This window comes from Cyphellophora europaea (assembly GCF_000365145.1).
Source record: "Cyphellophora europaea CBS 101466 unplaced genomic scaffold supercont1.6, whole genome shotgun sequence".
In the NCBI taxonomy this organism is placed as follows: Eukaryota; Fungi; Ascomycota; class Eurotiomycetes; order Chaetothyriales; family Cyphellophoraceae; genus Cyphellophora; species Cyphellophora europaea.
The window spans coordinates 2,076,788-2,096,913 of record NW_008481812.1 but is presented as its reverse complement, the minus strand read 5'-3'; the positions used below and the strand labels follow the sequence as shown (position 1 = coordinate 2,096,913).

The 20,126-nt window shown below is 54.0% G+C and overlaps 9 protein-coding genes across 9 annotated transcripts; 5 read left to right on the top strand and 4 right to left on the bottom strand.

The window, feature by feature from the left end:
- Window positions 1-1,248: 1,248 nt before the first annotated feature.
- Window positions 1,249-2,886, top strand: HMPREF1541_07028 (uncharacterized protein; the record flags this gene model as incomplete). The annotated part of the gene is made up of 2 exons (XM_008721353.1): window positions 1,249-1,261; window positions 1,310-2,886. 2 exons carry the CDS (start codon window positions 1,249-1,251, stop codon window positions 2,884-2,886), a joined length of 1,590 nt encoding a protein of 529 aa, XP_008719575.1.
- A 450-nt stretch (window positions 2,887-3,336) lies between these two features.
- On the top strand, window positions 3,337-6,144 carry HMPREF1541_07027 (uncharacterized protein; the record flags this gene model as incomplete). The annotated part of the gene is made up of 1 exon (XM_008721352.1): window positions 3,337-6,144. One exon carries the CDS (start codon window positions 3,337-3,339, stop codon window positions 6,142-6,144), a length of 2,808 nt encoding a protein of 935 aa, XP_008719574.1.
- A 362-nt stretch (window positions 6,145-6,506) lies between these two features.
- Window positions 6,507-7,639, bottom strand: HMPREF1541_07026 (uncharacterized protein; the record flags this gene model as incomplete). The annotated part of the gene is made up of 2 exons (XM_008721351.1): window positions 6,507-7,300; window positions 7,363-7,639. 2 exons carry the CDS (start codon window positions 7,637-7,639, stop codon window positions 6,507-6,509), a joined length of 1,071 nt encoding a protein of 356 aa, XP_008719573.1.
- Window positions 7,640-8,058: 419 nt separating this feature from the next.
- On the bottom strand, window positions 8,059-10,560 carry HMPREF1541_07025 (uncharacterized protein; the record flags this gene model as incomplete). The annotated part of the gene is made up of 2 exons (XM_008721350.1): window positions 8,059-10,368; window positions 10,414-10,560. The coding sequence occupies 2 exons, from the start codon at window positions 10,558-10,560 to the stop codon at window positions 8,059-8,061; spliced, it is 2,457 nt and encodes an 818-aa protein (XP_008719572.1).
- A 378-nt stretch (window positions 10,561-10,938) lies between these two features.
- HMPREF1541_07024 (cytochrome c1, heme protein, mitochondrial) lies at window positions 10,939-12,112 on the top strand (the record flags this gene model as incomplete). The annotated part of the gene is made up of 4 exons (XM_008721349.1): window positions 10,939-11,064; window positions 11,114-11,268; window positions 11,319-11,381; window positions 11,437-12,112. The coding sequence occupies 4 exons, from the start codon at window positions 10,939-10,941 to the stop codon at window positions 12,110-12,112; spliced, it is 1,020 nt and encodes a 339-aa protein (XP_008719571.1).
- Window positions 12,113-13,903: 1,791 nt separating this feature from the next.
- On the bottom strand, window positions 13,904-14,929 carry HMPREF1541_07023 (uncharacterized protein; the record flags this gene model as incomplete). Its single annotated transcript, XM_008721348.1, has 1 exon — window positions 13,904-14,929. The coding sequence occupies one exon, from the start codon at window positions 14,927-14,929 to the stop codon at window positions 13,904-13,906; it is 1,026 nt and encodes a 341-aa protein (XP_008719570.1).
- Window positions 14,930-15,627: 698 nt separating this feature from the next.
- On the bottom strand, window positions 15,628-17,365 carry HMPREF1541_07022 (uncharacterized protein; the record flags this gene model as incomplete). Its single annotated transcript, XM_008721347.1, has 3 exons — window positions 15,628-16,006; window positions 16,058-16,901; window positions 16,966-17,365. The coding sequence occupies 3 exons, from the start codon at window positions 17,363-17,365 to the stop codon at window positions 15,628-15,630; spliced, it is 1,623 nt and encodes a 540-aa protein (XP_008719569.1).
- A 379-nt stretch (window positions 17,366-17,744) lies between these two features.
- On the top strand, window positions 17,745-18,591 carry HMPREF1541_07021 (uncharacterized protein; the record flags this gene model as incomplete). Its single annotated transcript, XM_008721346.1, has 3 exons — window positions 17,745-17,876; window positions 17,917-18,267; window positions 18,334-18,591. 3 exons carry the CDS (start codon window positions 17,745-17,747, stop codon window positions 18,589-18,591), a joined length of 741 nt encoding a protein of 246 aa, XP_008719568.1.
- Window positions 18,592-19,085: 494 nt separating this feature from the next.
- On the top strand, window positions 19,086-20,012 carry HMPREF1541_07020 (uncharacterized protein; the record flags this gene model as incomplete). The annotated part of the gene is made up of 1 exon (XM_008721345.1): window positions 19,086-20,012. One exon carries the CDS (start codon window positions 19,086-19,088, stop codon window positions 20,010-20,012), a length of 927 nt encoding a protein of 308 aa, XP_008719567.1.
- Between the last annotated feature and the right edge of the window lie 114 nt (window positions 20,013-20,126).

Sequence of the window (20,126 nt, the reverse complement as noted above, 5' to 3'; positions counted from 1 at the left end):
GATCAACACACATGTGACACTGCGGTATATGTGACGACATCCGATGTGCCGGTGACACCAACGCCATTCATGTCAGCAAAGTCCACCGGAAACAGTCGCACTTGGGGGACTGCCAAGGAATCATCAAAGCCGAGCAGCTCAATGAGCCGGGTCTGCCATGGTGCCAGGGGCTGGTGAACCACGCGTATCTCAGAGGCATGACCATCCGAAATATTAGGCAGGTCTTCGGCCAAATCAGTCTGGTGTCGTGTCAAATACTCATCAATGACTCCTTGATACCAGTAGCGCAGAAGAGGGCAATCATTAGGCTCGCATGAGATCCGGAGCCCCGGGGGCCTTGGCAGGCAAGATGACTCCGGCGAGGTTCTTCGTCGAAGAGTCGTACGTTGGATGGGTTCCGGAGAGGTTTGTGGTCGAATAGTCGTACGTTGGCCGGAATTTCGGCTGTCAAGCGAGTCGAAAGAACTGTCGCGGCTGTCCCGTCTTGGGTTTCGCTCCCCAGACCGGGCTCTGCGACGAGGACGCGGAGCCGGAACCCGACCGATACGCTCTCTGGGAGCAGACGACTTTTGGTCTGGTCGCCGTCGGACCGGAGACGTCGCTCTTCTCACTCGATCGGTTAACCTGGATAGATCACGAATCTCGGTTTTGTGCTTGGAGTCGCCAATCCCCTAACTTAAATCAGCTCCTCCTCGAAAGCATGGCGGTGGGGCGTACGAAATAGGCGCGCATTGGTACCTGCAACGAGTGGTTGGATGTGGCTTGCAAAGCGTCTGTGCCAGCATGGCAGTAAATGTATTTAGTACAGTCAGAAGATCTGACGGTCGATCAGGCTGCGGACTCGAGGCACGTTGACATTGACGTTGGGCCGGTGTCTCGGCAGGCAGCAGCACGGCTTGGCATCATCGACTGGATCAACATCGGCTATCGTCAGGCTGCCTCGACGCCGACCTCGTCGTCGTCGATGCCGTGGGCTCTGCGGAGCGAAAGTCTCGCCTCGTAGATCGATACCGAACCAAGAAATAGGTCTTCGTGCTCCTCACACCGCACCTGGCATGAAGGTTTCGGGCGGGTGGGCATTGCCGTGCGAACCTCACTCGACGGTGGACATCTCCGCCGTTGAGCATGGTTGAAGCAGCCACCGTCTGCAGTCAGGAATCATAAGACCCCCCCCCCCCCCCCCTATCCCTTCCAAGCAAGAGCATCAACCTCCTTCCGGCTGCTTTGTGTCTCGAAATTGCCCAGAAAATGCTATACGAAGGTAAATATGTTCCAAGGCTATACTGTAGGCAAGCTGACATCCCGACAGGAACCTCGTTGCTGAACCACTGGTTCTGGCTTTTGTTAGCTGCTCTCACAGTTTCATGGCTCCTAATCAGGCCAATTCTTCGACATCGGCGGCTCTCAACAATACCAGGCCCGCGTCTCTACAGCGTGTCCAGCATCCCTCTGGCTTTAGACGCTTGGCAAGCTCGCTCTGTCCACAAGCTCCAAGATCTTCACCAGCAATACGGGCCCGTGGTCCGCATCAAGCCGGATCGAGTCTCCTTCAACAGTCTGTCCGCGCTCAGGACCATATATGGAGCAGGCAGCAGCTTCGAAAGGACCTCCTTCTACTCAATGTTCGACGCATTCGGCAAGCCCAACATGTTTACCTTTGGGTCAGGGGCATTGCATCGGGATCGGAAGAAGCTTCTGAGCCACATGTACTCAAACCAGACTGTGCTCGGACCGCATTACTCCCAGTTGGTGATGAACAAGGTTGCTGGCTTCCTGAAGATGGTTGAAGATGAACCAAAGCAAGCATCGGAAATCTTCACAAGCCTTCACTTCTTCTCTCTGGACGCAATCAGCGAGTTCGTGTATGGGCCTGATCACGGAGGCACACGGGCGCTCCAGGGTAGCAACACCGACCGAAACATGATCTCGGACATCCTTGATCCAGCTCGTCGGAGACTGTCATGGTTCCTGGTCCATTTCCCCAGCTTCACAAAGTGGCTGATCTCGAGGGATGGACTGACCGGGAGTCTCATCGCTCGGCTCGGTCTATTGCCGATGAACAAGCCCTTCACCTACTCTGGCATTCGTCAGCATGCGCTGAACGCTTTCTACTCGTTCCGAACCGCTTCCCAGAGCGGGCAGGCTGAGGCTATAAATACCACCGTTATAGGCCGGCTATTCCAGGTTCGGGAGAAACAAGCTCTTGACGACATGGACATTGCATCGGAGTGTGCAGATCACCTGCTAGCCGGCATAGACACCACTGCCGACTCTCTCCTGTTTCTCATTTGGGCGCTATCTTTGCCAAAGCATGAGATCTACCAGACCAAGCTGCGGGACGAGGTGTCCCGCATCTCCGTCAATGCTGAGGGGTTGCCTGAGCCAAAGGATCTCATGCGTCTGCCGTATCTCAATGCGGTGTTGCGTGAGTCTCTCCGACTGTATGCGCCACTTCCGACCTTTGAGCCACGGACTTGTCCTACAGATCAAGTTATTGACGGTTGTACCATCCCCGCGGGCACCATAGTAGGCATGTCGCCGTACTGTCTCCACCGGGATCCCGCCATCTTTCCGGAGCCTCTGACGTTCCGCCCTGAGCGGTGGTTGACAGAAGATGGACTCATGGTGCCAGAGTCAGATATGAAGAACCGGTTCTTCTGGGCTTTCTCTAGCGGTGCTCGGATGTGCATTGGCATGCATCTGGCTAACGCAGAGATGCTGACTTTGACAGCTGCAGTCTATCGGAAGTACAGGACTCGCTCCAGGCGCCCGGACACATCTCCAGGTATCACAAGTCGGTTCGAGGTTTTTGCGGATGAGGTCGTGCCGAAGATGGAGGAGCATCACTGCGAGATTGACTTTGTTGCACTCGACCAAACAGTCTAGACTGCATTTACTCACCATGAAGTCGATGAAGGATGAGCCTTTTTGAAGCACGGGCAATAAGATGTAGAGTGCATGAACCGCAGATGATGGATTTCAATCCAGTCTGACCATGCGGGCAGCCGAGACATCTTTGTGCGCCGGACCGCCTGGGACCGCTCGCGGCAGACAGCAGAACACGTCGCACCGGACAACGCGTTTGTATCAATATGTCCGCGTTCTCTCCTGAATCGCTACTTCGAAAATACAGCGGGTACGCCACCTCGACCAGGAACCTCTCGCACCATCGTGTTATGGTCATCATGGACAACTCCGGGGGCTCAGTGACCACATACTGACCTTCACTCTTCCACCTCCTCAGCCATGTGCACCCACGAGATCTGGCATTACCGTGAATGCGGTTGCCAGATTGACCACCACATCTCCTGCACTGGGCCCAAGGCATATCTCACCATGTCTGAGCTTGACTTGAAGCCGCCTGTACGCCAAACACGGACTTCGCTCTTCCGAACTCAGACTAGGTCTTCGCCGATCAATCTACCTCCTTCACCATCGCCAACAGATTCGGAGAGTGAGTCTCAAAAGCGCAACGGCACCGCTCGTCCACAACGAAGTTGTTCCGTGAATCACACAGTCCACAAAACTTTCCTCGAGCCAATATGCGATGACTGCCTACTTGCAGAGTTGGGCGTGTCGGCCCTTCGCAGCAACCAAGACCCCGAACAGCCCACCGAAGAGACTCATCACTCATTCCATGACAAGTTGATTTGGGAGAGCGACGTCAAGATCGAGGTCGACCACGATGGTAGACAAGCAAATCGAGAAATAGACTCTATCGGTCATAATCATCTGCTGAGTGAGGATACAATAATCCTTGAAAGCAATGTCGAAGTCCGGGTCTCGGACGTGTCGAGCTCCAGCAACCTTCCCATAGCCTCACAAGGACTCAAGCCCACTCCAGCCTCATCAACTCCCTCGTTCGGAGATGCCGACTCGGAGTCGTCAAAACCAGGTGCTCGTACCCGTGGCCGAGCTCGCTCACGAACCAAGCAGCTCCGTCGTATGGCCATAGACGTCTCACGCGAAGATCTCCGTCTGCGCATTTCATCCCGGCTACCATCTTTCCAACGGGAAGGGCTGCAACACTTCAAAGACGAGCTAAAGAGAGGCCGCTGTGATCAAACCGAGACTAGACCAGGTGCTACTGAATCACCTACGCGAGCCACGTCCCAACTGCCAAAGAACCTCGTGAAGCGATTCACCGATGCGCATGGAGATACCTGGCTCAAAGCTAAAGATGCGGCGCAAGAATTGGGCAGGAAGATGTCTCGCAAGTCACGCAGTCCAAGGAGAGTCACGAGGCCGCGAGACACGATGACCTTCGGTCGCCACGGGCAGTTGATTGACAATGGTGATGAGAAAATAGTTCCCCTGGCCAAGACCAGCCCTGGAGAGAACTTGAGCTGTGCCCTGAGTCTGCAGCCTCCACCAAGAGGCGACGACGTTGCACCGAAAAGCTTCAACATGCACCACAACAACCCAGTCGCTCGCGAGACCAATTCCTCTACTGATCCCGATATCTTGTCTACAAGCCCCAACAGTGTCAAGACGTCTGTCGACTCATGGCAGACTCATCTAGCGCAAGACCTCACCACACCCCGCCTGCGCAAACATGTCCTTGTCCTTCCAGTCCCTGGTACCACAACTCCTGCCCCTCTTCTTAACGGCCGGGCCAAACCTCTTCTCGACCTTCCCATCGACACTTACCCTTCAACCTCGACCTCCGCGACCGCTGTGTCCACCTCGATAACCTCCCACCACTGGCGCTCCTTACCCTCCAATGGCAGCAACCCCTTCTCTCACGATTCATATGAATACTCCAGCGCATCCAACCCCGACACTAGTTCGTCAAAGATTAACACAGAAGACGCGCAACGCCGCCTCCTCTGTGTCTCTACCGCACCTTCCATTCCCACAACAGCCACCTCCACATCCTTCTCCATCCGCACCCCACCACTCCATGGCCAACGCCTCGCCAGCTTAGTCAATAGCGAGGAGTTCGACGACCTCGACCTCTACAGCACGCGCGTAGGCAACGACAACATCGAGCGCGAGATGGAGATGGTCGGTCTCACAGAGAACCCTTGGCGAGGACCGAGCATGAACACTGACGAGGCGTATGAGGCTGCCATGGCAAGACATGGCGAGAGTCGTGTTCGGAGCGCAGCCAGTGAGGAAGCGAGGGTTGTGTCCGCAGATTCGGATCCGTTCAGAGACAGCAAAGCGAGCACAACGCCCCGTGACCCCAGCTACGACGACGGTATAACTGAACCGCCGGCGGCGGTCGTCCCTCCGCCAAGCAGGACTGTGAATCAACACTTCAACAATGATAGCCCTCAGATCAGCTTCGCGGCTCGCATCGCAGCGCCGAATTCAACGGCACCAGAAATCATGCACCACTCCCCGAACCCTTCCCCACCAACCACACCCCCAGTCCATACCACCACTGGCACAAGCACTCAACTCGCCTTCCACGCTCTCTCGACGCCCTTCCACCACTCCCTCCAACCCCATTGCCACAGCCACCACGTGCGAACAATCGACAGCGTCCTGCATTCCACATCGATCGCTGAGGAGGCGCCGCGTCCACGATCCGCCCCTAATGGCCGCTCACAAGGACCAGGACGAAGACAAGCCCACCCCACGATCACGCACCTCCCCGTCGGCTCGCGCGCTCCCGAAGCACCCGACGATTTCGCGCTCGGCGCGTCGCCAACGTCGTTGTTCTCGTGCGTATGGTTGCGATGGACCTGTCCCGGTCTCGACGCCCGGACTGGCCCAACGGCCGACGCTGATGCCGATGCTAGCCTGTCTGGCGATTCCAGCGACGGTCCTGGTGCAAGAGAACTCGCCCGTGGCAATGCTGATGCCGGTGCCGTTGCGAGCACAGACGCACGTGGAAAGGCTGGTGGTGCATGTGGCAAAGTGGCAGGCTGGAGCGTCAAGAGCTGTCTCTGCTCGGGCACGGTGCAGCTTGCTGATGGGTACCGACGAGGCCAGCAGGCGTATGAAATGGGCAATGCTTACGGGCTGGGCAAGGATAACGTCAACGCCAAGAGCAAGGGAACAGAGAAGGTGAACCTGGATGCGGAGTGTCGCAGCGGGGCGCCGGTCGTGCGGTATGTTGTCGGCAAGCGACTCTGCGAGAGATGCTCCGCGGACAAGAAGGTGGTGGACGACGTGGGACGTGATGAATCATGAAGCTGAGGATAAGGTTGGGTACTGAACGTCTCGGCCTCGGATGGAGAGACGGAGGCTCAGTGGGCTTCACAAGAAATGGAGGATAAGGTGAAGTGGTGGATCTCTACTGGTCACTGCCATGTCGAGCGTCTCCCAGACGTCCTCAGAGAAAATTTATTAGGAGAGAGGCAAGTTTGGTGCTTAAAGAGCAAATGCCAGATACTAGCCGTACGTTGATTATCACAAGATCAGCTGTCTGAATAGAACGATAAGCCCAGCCACACAGCTTCATCACGTACTTTCCAATCTCCTCTCGATTCCCAGGCCCAGGGATTACTATCGTCAAGATGCCGTGATTCAGGAAAAGAAGGCTGTCGATGCCGTCAGACTTCATCGCCGGAGTCATCTGGATCGAAACCATCCCCTTCATCCTCCCAGTCGCCATGGTCGCTTACAGCCATACTCTCGTACATCATGTCGACGAGACGCCTTGTTTCGTCTGCCGTTGAGCCCTTGGGGACGCTCGCACGTTCGATGTCGGCTGTATGCAGAAACGCGAGACCGGCGATTCTCCTCTGGAAACCAGCTGACACGCGCAAATCAAAGGCGAGTCCTCTTCGGCTCATTTGCGGGTTGGGCTTCCAGACCACAGTCTTGATGTAGTACTCTAGGGTCTCGGGCTTGGTTTCGTCACGGATCCAACGCTGGTTGTTCCACGTTGAGGTACCGCTCCAGGTGACAGAAGTGCAATCCTGCTCTTGAGCAGACAGGATTGTGCCATTCGCCTTCTCGAAACACCACTGGTCGCACATGCTTTTGGCGATGAAGTCGATCTGTGGCTTTTTGCGTTCCACTGACTCCAGCTCCATACGAAACTCTAGCAGAGTATCAGGCAGGCGGCATTTGTTGACGAAGTTGGCCGCGATGTGGAGATCGTCATCGCTCTCCCAGCTCCACCAGTCGGTATGACGGATCGTGATGGTGAATATCTGGGGTAAGAAGTGGTCCATGGAGAGTATTTGAGCAAGGCGGCTGCCGGGTTGGAGCATGTATAGCTGAGAGAAGACGCGGAAGTGAGAAAGAGAGACTTCCCCATGCTTAGAGTGCAGCTCGCTGAGGGTTCGTTGCACGTTCGGAACACTTAGACCACCATGGCCCGGCCGCCGATCTTGAGCAGCTACGAGAATGGTCAGTAGCTGAATCAAGACAAGTCAGAAAACTACGTTGGACATGACTCACTCAACCAGAAGGTGTGGGTTGCACTGACCCAGGGGCGGAACCAGGCCTCAGCATAAACCTGTTGGCAAGTTTGAAGTAGGCTGCGGTCGGCCGTAGACGGTGCAAAGTAGCCAGGGCGACGATAGCAGGTTTCTTCATCGTAGAGATGGGAGGTGTCCTCGTAACTGAGCAGAGCGTACTCGAAGACTTTGTCGCGTACTTCGCCAGGCAAAATACTGAAGAGCGGACTGCCCGACTGATCGGCTGCTGGCTTCTTGAATCTCGATAGCTCATCCATCGTGTAGTGATCAAGAAATGATAGGTGTGAGTTCGATCTTGGAGACAGGAAGTACTTACAGCAAAATGCCATCAGGTCTGAATAAAGTAGGTTGGCCGTGGTTGCCTTGGCCCCTAGTCTAGCTATATCGGGCCGCGGTTGCCTGCGGGAAGCCTTGCGCCAGCTCGTGGTGGAGCTCCATCGTGGTCAGCGCGGAGGATAGTTTGTTGTCGTTTACTCCTGAATTATGATGATTATTATGTTCATATATAGGCTATGACAACAGTCTAGAGTGACAATTTGGGTATCTTGTGATCAGTAATCAGTAAACGCCTTCTCCGCTTGCTCGTGCATCAAGTCACAGGTAATGAAATAAAACCGCTCAACGCAATCCTCTAGAAAACGTGTGCTCGACATGGCCATCATCGACCCCATTAAGATCACGCGACCCCATCCTCGACTCCATCATTACCTTCACTGATATCATGTCCAGGCTTCCGCACCCACATTGTCTCCAAGGGTACGACGAGGTTAGGGTTGACATAACGCAGACCAGTCTCTTCGCTATCGTCCACAAGCCTGCCACGATCGGTGTCTCGGTCCCAAGGATTCTCATGGGGTATGGGCAGTGGTGGCGGAGGTGGCTTGTCAATACTTCGGAGTGCGATGAAACGCATTAGAGGAAAGTATGTACGCTGGAAGTACACAGTAAACCAGACGGTCGCAACAATGAGTGGCACGATGAACACCGACGCAGTGAAAGCCTTCCTCAGAACGAGGATACCAGTATTGGCAATCTGGAAGATGACGAGACCGAGAATGATACGATTGCATATCATCGGCCAAGCGCGACCAGTAGACTGCTGCCTGTGCTCCATGGCGTACAGCAGTTGGTACTTGTAGATAAATTGGCCGATAACGAAGTAGATGAGACCAAAGAGGACGATAGTCCAGGATGCCGGGAGTAATGAGTACACTGTACAGATGACAAATATCAACATAGATTGTGGGAGGAAGAAGCCGTAGCTGAACACCGGTGGCGACGCGAGTTCGGCGTAGTCGCGTGGTGTGGCTGCCGCGAGAAGATAGAAGGGATAGAGAGCCACGGTGCCGAATTCCAGGAGACGAAACGGAAACAGCCCGAGGCCTTGCAGGACGATTAGGTTGGTATAGAACGGTGAGAGCGATTCGAGCGAGTTCGCGATCGTGTTCGCAATGGCACCCGCGTCGCGAATGATTTCCTTAAAATCTTGCCAGAATTCAAAGAATGTCGACGCTGAGCCGAAGATTGTGAAGACGATGAACAGGTTGAAGAAGACGAAGAAAAAGTTCTTGGAGATGACCGAGAGCTCGACGTCACCCTGGGAAGTCATTCCCTGCTGGTTGGCAAGCCAATCGTACAGATAAGCCACGGCTATAGTGAGCAGAGAAAAGACGAGGGTCGTCAAACTGGTCGAGACAAGCGATCTAGCCAATTTGTGGGCTTCAAGAATGTCGGCGAGACCAGGAAGGATCTTATCGATAACTTCGATGCTGAGTAGACCGGCAATTGGGACAAGTAGAACCGCCCAGAATATGGTCAAGAATCCTATCCCAATCATGATGGACCAGGCTCTTGCCATTCGGGCATTGCGTGAGAGATAGGTGTTCTTCCAGACCACATCGACCGGTGGTGGCGCCAAATTGGCAATAAATGTTCCCGGATGAGGGTCCAGAATCGCCTGAATAGCCATTTGGCAGGCTGCGGTCGACTCCATAGTCACAAAAGCCAAGGGCGTCGGTTCATATTCTTCGTTCCTCAACACTTTGATGCGCTCGTCGGTCCGGCGTAGCTTCTCCTCCCAGTAGTTGATGGCGTCGACTTGTTTGCTGTAGATGTATAGCGGCCCGTATCGAATGGTGTGAGTGGGTCTCGCACGATCGATTGAATGGGCGTGAGCAGACTCCATCTCTGATTCGGATAGTAGGCTGGCATCCTGTTCACCATACCCGTTCTCCCGTCTGCGATGGCGATGGCGCGTGTGCCGCAAAGAGTGATGATGACCAAGGTAAGCAGTCCAGGCCTTTTCGAGCCTCCGCAGATACTGCATGCGCTGAGCCATGTGCTCGTCGAGTTTTTTCCAGTTGCGACACAGCATTACGCTGTCGACTTTCCCGATTCCGAGATCCTCAATGAAGTCTTTCACCTTGTCCTCCGACCTCATTTCCTTTGGAATCCCGGACAGCCTGAGTGTACGGTCCGTGACAGTCGCTTGTGTGCCGAGATACGCTTGCCGAATCTTGATGATGTGCTTAGTCTCGTTTATCAGGAGATAGAGAGCCACAGCGGTGAAGAAGTAGGCGAATGCGACGTACATCCAGAGATAGGTGGTGTCCTTGGGTGGTTTCGGTATACTCGGTTTCTTTTCGTCGTCAGCGAACACGTACAGAAGGCTGTCGACGTCACGGTGCGTCTCATTGCCTCTTTCCAGGCCTGGAAAAAGTGCATCTCCAGTGTATCGCGAGTTGACTGGCAGTATGACAGCGACTGCAAAGAACCAAATCACACTCAGATACTTGATTGCATAGCGAAAGAAGGACAAGAACGCATATGCATCAAGGCCAGCCGATGCAAGCACTTCCTCTTGAGATATACCCATGACAACGGGGATCCAACCGAACAGCGTATTGGGTAGTTCGGGCAATCGAGAAGCGGCAGTCGACTGCTCCTTGCGCGCATGGTAAAGGGTCGACCATTTTGGCCGGAGGATCTGCTATGGTCAGTTGTCGTCAAATGCGCCAATGGACGCACTTACACAGAACGCTAGAAATGCGCTGAGGCCGAACACCACGGAGACAATGATCTGAACCTGGAAGTCTCGCTGGCTTTGCTTGCGCACTTGATCCTGCCATTTGTAGGGCTCATGCTCGCTGCCATTGCCGGCAAGGAAGAACTGAGACATGGCTGAGCAGAGACTACCGTTTGACGAACTCCATCGAAAGCCTATAGAGGCGGCACATTGTCATCTTTCCGGGAGGCCGGCGGGAATAAAGGCGCCTGGACGATGATGCTGATAGAGCTTGGCCGGCGGACGAACAACTACGGTGGTTGAAGCGGTCCAAGAACGACGGACTACAGCGGAGCTGTGGCTTGGCATACGCTGGCCAATGGCCGAGCTCGGAATAAACGTCTCGATTCTGCTAGGTTTGAAGTCCTACATTCACCTGCGCAGCTCACAACTACGTCCCTCTCCGCTCTACCGCCATATTAACATCCCACCCCGTCTCTGCCGGAGAGCGATCACAGATCACTGTGAGGCTGCACCTGGCGTCTCGCAAACATGTTGTCCTCGGCAGCTGCTCAGCGAGCGCGCCAGCTCGTTCAGCAGACCACCAAAATTGTTCGCAACACAACAACGGTTAGCACACCTTCAATCGAGCCGTGGCAGTCCCAGTACATCAAGAATGTCATGGACGCAATTTATAGGAGCTCACTGACTAACACTGGAACTCTAGAGAGCCGCTTCGTCCTCCGCGTCTGAGTCCGCACCCTCCCCTTTCTACCTCACAGCTACCGCCAGCGCCGCAACAGCTGCCGCCATTGGTTCAGCAGCGTATTATTATCAATATGCTGGGAAAGATGCTTTCGCTATGACTCCTGCTGAAGAAGGGTGAGCTTTGTCGCAGCTACGAGCGGAGAGCTGAAGCTAACAATCGACAGTCTCCACCCGCCTCAGTATCCCTGGGAGCATACAAGATGGACAAAGACCTACGATCATGCTACGTAAGCTTTGAAAGATCTGTCTTACGGTGATAACCAATGCTAAAGTGCGAACCAGTCTCCGCCGAGGTTTCCAGGTGTATCGAGAAGTTTGTGCCGCCTGTCACTCACTGAGCCGCATCCCGTATCGCAAGATCGTTGGTTCCTTCGCGACAGTGGACGAAATGAAGGCTATGGCTGAGGAGAATGAGTACGATAACGAGGATCCCAATGACGAGGGCGAAATTGAGAAGCGGCCTGGCAAGCTGTCCGATTACCTCCCCGCTCCCTACAAGAACGATGAAGCTGCTCGCGCGGCGAACAACGGTGCTCTGCCTCCCGATCTATCACTCATGGTGAAGGCTCGTCACGGTGGTGTCAACTATATCTTCGCGCTTCTGACCGGTTACCCCGAGGACCCTCCCGCTGGCGCTGTCGTGCAAGATGGTCTGAACTTCAACCCCTACTTCCCTGGTACCGGTATCGCCATGGCCCGTGTTCTGTATGATGGCCTCGTTGAGTACGAGGATAAAACTCCCGCTACCACCTCGCAGATGGCTAAGGATGTGGTCGAGTTCCTCAACTGGGCTGCCGAGCCGGAGGCTGATGAGCGCAAGAAGATGGGTCTGAAGGTCTTGGTCGTCACTTCTGCTCTCTTTGCTTTGTCGATCTGGGTCAAACGCTACAAGTGGTCGCCGGTCAAGACAAGGAAGCTCGTCTACAACCCTCCTGCTGAGACAAAGGTCAGGCGATGAAACGCTACTGCTCTAGGTTGAAGCATTGAAAAAGGTGTGGTGGATTTACATCATCGTTGCGGAGTGGGATTTTTCGCGCGTACACGGTGGGAAAGAAGTTGGAAGACGCAGCAGCGGAGCAGACCTCCTTTGTAGTACCAATGAACATAGTCATTTGACAGATCTTACTCGTACTGCTTCGTATCTCAATCTACTGTTCGAGACTGACGTGATGTCGGGTAAGGGCAGATGGAGGTCGTACCGCGCACCTACGTCGACACTGCTATCACGTTGATCGATCCGATGTCTTAGAACGTGACTAGCCCAACGGCATATGAGAAACAAAGGCAGCCAGGTCTTGTCGAGTGGAGTCTACCCGGGACTAAGCCCGAAGAAGGAAAAGGCCTGAAGGCTTCCTCTTAGCGGTGTATTGATTGCAGTGCTAGCTGCGACACGGGCGAGTAATGGGTTTACGAAGATCCTGTCCTTTGTATCCGTGTGAGATTTAGGGGTTACACACTGACAGTATGAGAAAGACGAAAAGGAATGGAATCTCTTTGCTCAGAACTGTGCTCGCCAAGTTTTGTGTGCCAGCAAATATTTTTGACGCCTGCGCATTACACGCACAAATCTCAAGAGCTTCTAGAACGTACCCGTGGCTGAGAATACCACAGCGCCTTCCTATCATGGCCTCCCTCCGGTCTAAATCATTAGGGCGGCGTCGTCCATATTGTTCTTGAGGGTTTTGTTGCGAGAGTCGTATGTGGAGTCGAGATCTCTTGTCCGAGGATCACTATGTTGACCTTGGCCTGCAAGCGTCAGCTGCGGAGGCTGGTGATATGGTGTAGACAAACCTCTAGGACGTTGAAGGTGAGGATCAGAAAGCGATCAAACCGGCGGGAGCCATCGGTATACTGCAGGTATGTACGGTGAAACGGAACTGGTCTAACGCATTATAATAGTACTTTGTTACCATCTAGTGGAGTGGCTAGTAGACCCGGGCTTCACCATCCCTTTGGGCGGATCGTTTCCGACGATCAATGATCTGTCAAAACTGGGTACTGCCATACTGAACAACACGCTTTCCAGTGCCCCGACCACGCGCAAATGGCTGAAACCAGAGGTGCTCACCAGTAGTCGAAGCTACTCGATTGGCCGCACCTGGGAAATCCATCGCTATGTCCACCCCAACACGAGCAAGGTGACAGATCTCTACACAAAACTTGTCGACAGCGCATACGACTCCAGCGCATCCCACAGGTTCTCCCTGCGGGAGGTGAGGAGCGGGTCACACAGCAGATGCAGAGCTTCGCTTCGCGCGCCTGCGTGCGACGCTTGGTGGCCACCCAGTAGAGGGCGGGGATGAGCTCGGTCTCGAACACGAAGGCGCCGACATATGCTGGGCGGGCGGCGCGCGATTGAAGGATCGAGGAGGCGAGATGTGTCACGGCGCGGAAAGAGGCGAGATAGGCGTCGTAAGCGGTCTCTTGGGGGGCGAGGGCGGTTGAGATCCAGACGAAGACAATGTGGGATAGTAGTAAGAGGAAGTTGTGTTCTGGGTTATCGTTGATACCTGTTTGGCGCTGTCGCTGAGCTGTGCTGGATATTAGAAAGCCCTCGACAAGGCTAAACGGGGTTGATTTTGTTCACCGGTTGCTCATCAACAAGCCTGTGAGAGGGAGTGGTTGGTGAAGCGCCGGGGTTTTGAAGAAGTAGCCTCCCGCCAGCTTCACAGCCTACGTATCTTAACGGCTACGGGGTTTAGCAAAATGTTGAGAGGTATATTGCTGTAACAGACTTCGATGCTGAGAGTTATTGCTGAGCTCGCCTAGACTCGATAATCTCCAACACTGTTGCACTGGCTTTCTTGACCACTTCTTCATCCGCAGGCGCGACGCTCTCACTCCATAAGACTTGTTGAGCCACGCCCTGCCAGATCATTGCCACCGTCCCGGGAATCACCTGCCAGCCTGCAGCTTCGGCAAATTCATAGAAGGACGTCCGAACTCGTGGGAAATAGCACATCTCCAAGACGATGCCCTTCTCGGATGCAGGATCTGACATCAAAGTCCGCGATACCTTTTGTGCCAGCTGTTCTTCTGGTGTCGCAGGGGCGTAGTCGGGCACGGTGCCGACAGCAAGATAAGGTTTTGGAAGCTTCTGTGCTTGCTCGCCTGTGTCGACATGGATAATTCTCGCCGTCCAACCGGCCACCCGAGAAAAGTCCTTAACGATGGCGTCGACTTCGGATTTGAACCTGTTGACCATATATATGGTCTGCACACCCATGAATTTATGAAGAGCGTACAAGGCAGACCGGCCAGCACCCCCTCCACCGACTATCAACGCCGGCCGTGACCGAGCTGCGAGAAGTTGTTCTGGCGAAGCGTGGCCGGTAAAAGCCTCGCGGACGCCGATGCAGTCAGTGTTGGTTCCAATGTATCGACGGTGTCCCTCGGGCGACAAACGGATGAAGACTGTGTTGATGGCACCGATCTCGCGCCCTTCTTCAGTTGACTCGTCGGTTTGCGCCGCGAATGTGACTTTGTGAGGCATTGTCACCGCGCTGCCCACGCAGTCGTCTTGTGGCAACAATGATAATAAGTCCTGCTGGTTGGTCGATTCGAGGAGCTGGTATGTCCACGACAGACCATTCAATTCGAACAGCGTGCTATGCAGAAAGGGAGCAAGCGACTGCGCTATAGGATGCCCGAGCAGATAGGTCCTGCATGCTCTAGATTCCTGGATCGTCTTCCTGAGTGACGAGCCGTACTGGAAGGAGTCCTTGAGCGTAGAAGCCAGAGAAGGCACAGGCATAAAGCCTTGGTTGTCTGCCATGGTCACTGCAGTAAACAAATGAGAATCTCCAGTGCCGCTGTCGCCGTGGTCCTTAATGGTGACTTCTGATAGCTCGATGATATCTGCATGCCCGGAACTGCTGTGGAGAGATCCCCGCGAATGAGCCCCCGATCCTCCAGGGAGCTTCGCTTAGGAACTTACCCGGGTGCCCACAACTCACTGGACACAGTCGGAAACAGTAGTCAGAGTCCACTGTCAGTCCTATGATGTCCGATTGAGAGACTGCAAGTCCTCGGGTGTATGAAAGACCGTGGACAGACAGGAAATGGTATGTACACTTCGAACGCGCCGAGAACAGTGGATCGTCCTGAGGACTTGGTATGGAGGACCCGAGACCCGAGACTTGAAGCCAATGTGCTGGAAGAAAGAGCTGGATCTTCTTGTGAATAAATCATAAGAAACTATAGTAGCTTCTCAGACACTGTTCAGGCTACTCGGTGGTTTTTGCACCACTGGGTATTCTACTCAAGTCTGGCTTTGATTGTTGTTACGAAGAAAACTTCAAACTATTGTCACCTCCCAGCTCTTGGACTCGAATTCCCGGTCAAAGTGTAGTGTTCAAGTATCTACTCTCTGTTATGTCCAACTATCAACTATGGCGGATGGGACCATGGCTCTCATGGGTCATGGTTGCCGTGGAGCTTTCAGCAGCCAACACCCACCTGGCATATATCAATTTACACCTTCTCATCCGTGCCGCTTTCCTCGAGATGGCTATAATCAACCTTGTCGACGAAAATCCCGTTGTTTTCCTGGAGCTGCATCCGCTTCTCAGCCAGGATGCGTTCTGTCTCCTTTCTCTTTTGCCAGGCCCAACCCTTGACGTTGAACATGACATCCATATCTTCCAGAGCGACCTCTTTTGTCTCCGGCAAGAAGAAGAAAACAAAGGTGACGCCGATGACCACGGAAGTTCCGAAGAACAAGAAAACGCCATACTGGATGCCTGTGATCATGTAGGGCGTGGAGTAGGCAATCATGAATTGACCAAGCCACTGAGTACAAGTCGTGAACACCAAGCAGACCTGGCGCACCTCGAGGGGGAAGACTTCGGCCCTGAAACAGTGTCAGATCAAAGTAGTTCAGACTCTCCAGGAGGCTACTTACGAGAAGATCCAAGGAATGCCATTCCACGAGATAGCATAAAAGATGGAGAAAATGTAGATCATGACAATGGCAACGTATGCGCCGCCATCTCTGGGAGGCGTCTCGTTGAAGGAATTCGACAGTTTGGTGTAGCCTCCGAGATAGTACATGGCAAGGATTGCACCGGCAGACCCAACCAACATGGCAGGACGTCTTCCAAAGCGGTCGACGAGGAAAAGCATGAAAATCGTCGTCATGGTGGCCTTCACAATGCCGAAGACTCCTGTGGCCAGGAGACCAACGTCAGTTCCCGTGAAGCCGATTGACCTGAAGATGGTGGGTGAATAGTAATTGAGCGCATTGATGCCGCTCAGGTTTTGCAGCAGCATCAGCGCCATTGCGATGAGAAGGCGTGTGCGAACATTGGTGTTGTAGATTTCCTTGAGCTTCCCCAGCAGGCTAGTCGCGCTCTCGGCGTTCTCAGCCTCGATCTGCGAACGAATGGCGTAGAGTTCCCAGGCGAGGTATTCGTGCTCCTCGGGAAGTTGGCGGAGAGAGGACAGAACGCGTTGCGCCTGGAGAAAGTTTCCCTTCTTTGCGAGAAATCGGGGGGATTCGGGCTGCAGAGCCATCAAAGCGACAAGGAGCGTGCCCGGGACGAACTGAAGCGCAAAGGGAATACGCCACTGGGAATCATCCGAGCCGGAGATGTGCTTGTTGACGCCGTAATTGACCCAGAAGCCCACAATCTGGCTCAATTGCAAGACAATTTCAAAAATGCCGATCAAACGACCTCGAATGGCGGGCGGAGAACACTCAGAAATATAGACGGGAACAATCAAGGACGATGATCCCACAGCAAGACCTGCGCACGTCTGTTAGTCTCGGGCATGGCCCGTGTAGACAGGTGAAGAGAACTGGAGCCTTACCCGTTAATACGCGGCCCGCATAGATCAAGCCAAGTTGACCAGTACTCGCAACTTGCATAATAGTGCCAACGTTGAAGGTGGCGCCGCAGAGCATCAGGGTCTTCTTCAGGCCGAGGCGTTCGATGATCATGTAGCACAAGATGGCCCCGAAAAAGCAGCCAGCTTGGAAGGTACTGACAATATTGGCGGACAGGGCAGATCTTTGCGCTGCGCTGGCATCATCGAGCCCAAACCTCTCTCGAAAGGATGGGAGGGACAATGAACCCCCGATGAATGAGGAATCGTATCCAAACATGGACGAACCCATCGAGGCGGAGATTGCCAACGCATAGACCCTCCAATTGTAGACCTGCGGAGGCGCAGGGTTGGAGGAGAGATCTTTGGGAGCAAGGAGACCCATGGTGCTTGTGCACGGGGGAAAAATCCTGAGGGAGTAAGTTGCCCTAGACAGGTGTGTGATGTCGTTTGAGGACAGGTTGGAAAGTCTTTGAAGCGAGGGCGAGACCAAGTAATTAAACCCCAGTCCGATGGATTCTTGGTCTTTGATGCGGATAGTCCTTTCCCGTGGGGTGCTGGCACGCGCGCTCCTGGTCACCCCGCCACACTGGTTCAGCTACCCCATAGTGTCTCCCCGTTCCAGGGGCAGACTTTATCCGGTCACGTGACTGACCTCCGCTTCCAGTGGATCCACACCGGCAGCCAGTCATCCGGTATATAACAACAAGTCGATGGGACATCTACCCCCGAGAATGTCCGGATACCAAGCGCTGTCATTAAATATGCCTGACTTGCATACTCTACCTGTGGGGTCTAGGCCCGAGAAGGCTGTGCGCAATAACGGACCGGATAATCTTGTCCTTGAGCGTTACAAGCTGAGAGAGCTGGCCGAAGGATGGCCCTTGTATCGGCAAGTACCTTACAGCCTGCTCACCATTGACCCAGTCTGACCAGAATGACTATAGTGATGCTTGTGAGTGGGAGAATTTGAAATCCATCTTCCACCCAGATGCATACATTTACACCACCTGGACGGGCAAGACACACCATCTTGATTTTATTGCGGCATCTCAGAAGGGAATGGACAATGGCGCCTTCATTATGCATCGCTGCCACGGCACTAGCACCGACATCAACACGGAAGCAACCCGGGCCGTGACGAAAATGAAAGCCACCATCACTCAGCGGTTTTACTTTGACGACGGTGAGGCAGACGCCGAGAGCGACTGTCGATTTTGCTTCTTTTGGTTGAAGACCGAGAGTGGCGAATGGAAAGCACAGTATGTGAGGCACTGGTACGAGAAGGTAAAGGGCCCATTTTTTTTCTTCTCGTTTCGATTCCACTCGTCAAAATGTCGGCTTACGATCTAGGATAAATTGATTCCCGTCAATCCCAACAAGGTCCCCTCGCTAGATGAGGAAGCCCTTCAAAAGTTTCCCAGCGGCTATCGTTATCTGGCCTACTGTCAAGAGAAAACGATGGGGGTCAAGTGTTCGTTGGACATGCCGGGACACAGGCGCGAGCAGAGCGACTTGCCTGGAAGTTTCAAGAAATGTGGAGATAAACACGACCTGCTGTATTGGCAATGTAAAAAGTGGGTTGAGGGCGCTGTGGACCTGGAGTTTTAAACACAATGTTAGCTAAAGTCTCAAGCTGACTGCGAGTGTGCCGTCGGTTCTGCTAGTTCAGGGTTAACGGGAGTGTGATCTATAGTGATAAAAACAGGCCGAGGCTGAGTCTGGCGGGATATCTTAGAGCATGACAATGACAAGACCAGGGTATAGCTCCGAACACCGTGTATTGACTACTACTGCGGGTCGCATTCTCACCTCGTCCCGAGCTGGAAGATCGAGTAGAGGCATACTTCCCTCCCCAGGAAAAGCATGCCCGACGGAGCGGATGCCACGGGCTGGGCTCCGCTCTCGAAATTTGGGGACCGGATAAATGCCTAAGCGACCGCCACGAGGGTGAAAAGCAACCCCGACGTCTCTCAGGATTGCGCACGACGATATGACCAGTTCGATACCTATGGCCAAGAAACCATCCACATCTTAGATGAATGTAATCGATGGCCAGGACGCTACACTGTCTCACTACTTTGTTGGTAGCGAATATCTAAGCCATGGCGCTCAATGATTCTTCTAAAGATGAGCGCGCATTTACTTACTTGGTCGGCATCGGCGTCACGCATTCCATTGCGCCGTTGATGCATGACTTTGTCGCACAATCGCTCGGCTACGACTGGAAGTTCCTCGCTCAAGAATGTCCCACGGTGGAAGACGCCGTGGCTCTCTTTCGAAAACCCAATTTTGCTGGTGGAGTGGTGACCATGCCATACAAGGGGACGATCATGAGACACCTGGATGGGCTGGACGAGCATGCTACCACCATCGGGGCCTGTAACAACGTGTATCGATCCGCGGACGGTTCGCTGCGAGGGACCAACACGGACTGGCGTGGCATCCGAGGCTGTTTATCGGATGGAGATCCGCAGGGCAAGGGAAAGGGCAGACCGGCTCTCGTGATAGGCGCCGGAGGTGCCTCCAGGGCGGCACTCTATGCTCTGTACGACCAGTTACGATGCAACCCGATCTACATTGTCAATCGGGATGCCGGCGAGGTCGACGCCCTACGGAAGGATGCTGAAGTCTATGGAGGCTGGGTGAAGATCGTATGGATTCGCTCGGTCGAAGAAGCAAAATCACTGGACGCGCCATACTACATCGTGGGGACGGTACCCGATTTTGAGCCAAAGAGTCCCGAGGAACTTGCAGGCCGGGACGTGATCGAGTATTTCCTGTCGCACGCTGGCACTGAAAACAAGGGGGTTCTGCTGGACATGTGCTTCAAACCTCGGCGGACGAGGTGGCTGAAGCTCGCCGAGAAACATGGCTGGAAGACGGTTGAAGGAACGGGGATTATTGGTCACCAAATAGAAGAGCAATACCGACTCTGGATTGGGGAAGCGGCCGCCAAACGCATAGACGTGGACGCGGCACGGGCAGTGCTGCAAAAGGCGGCGGAGACCAGTCCAGCGATCAACTTCTAGGGCATATTGTTTCCCAAGCCAATTCAAGGGGCATCCTGATTGATTTCCTCGACGAGATGGCAGTACTTATAACACTTTGCTCCGTAGGGTTCCTTTGGAGATATGGTCCTCCAA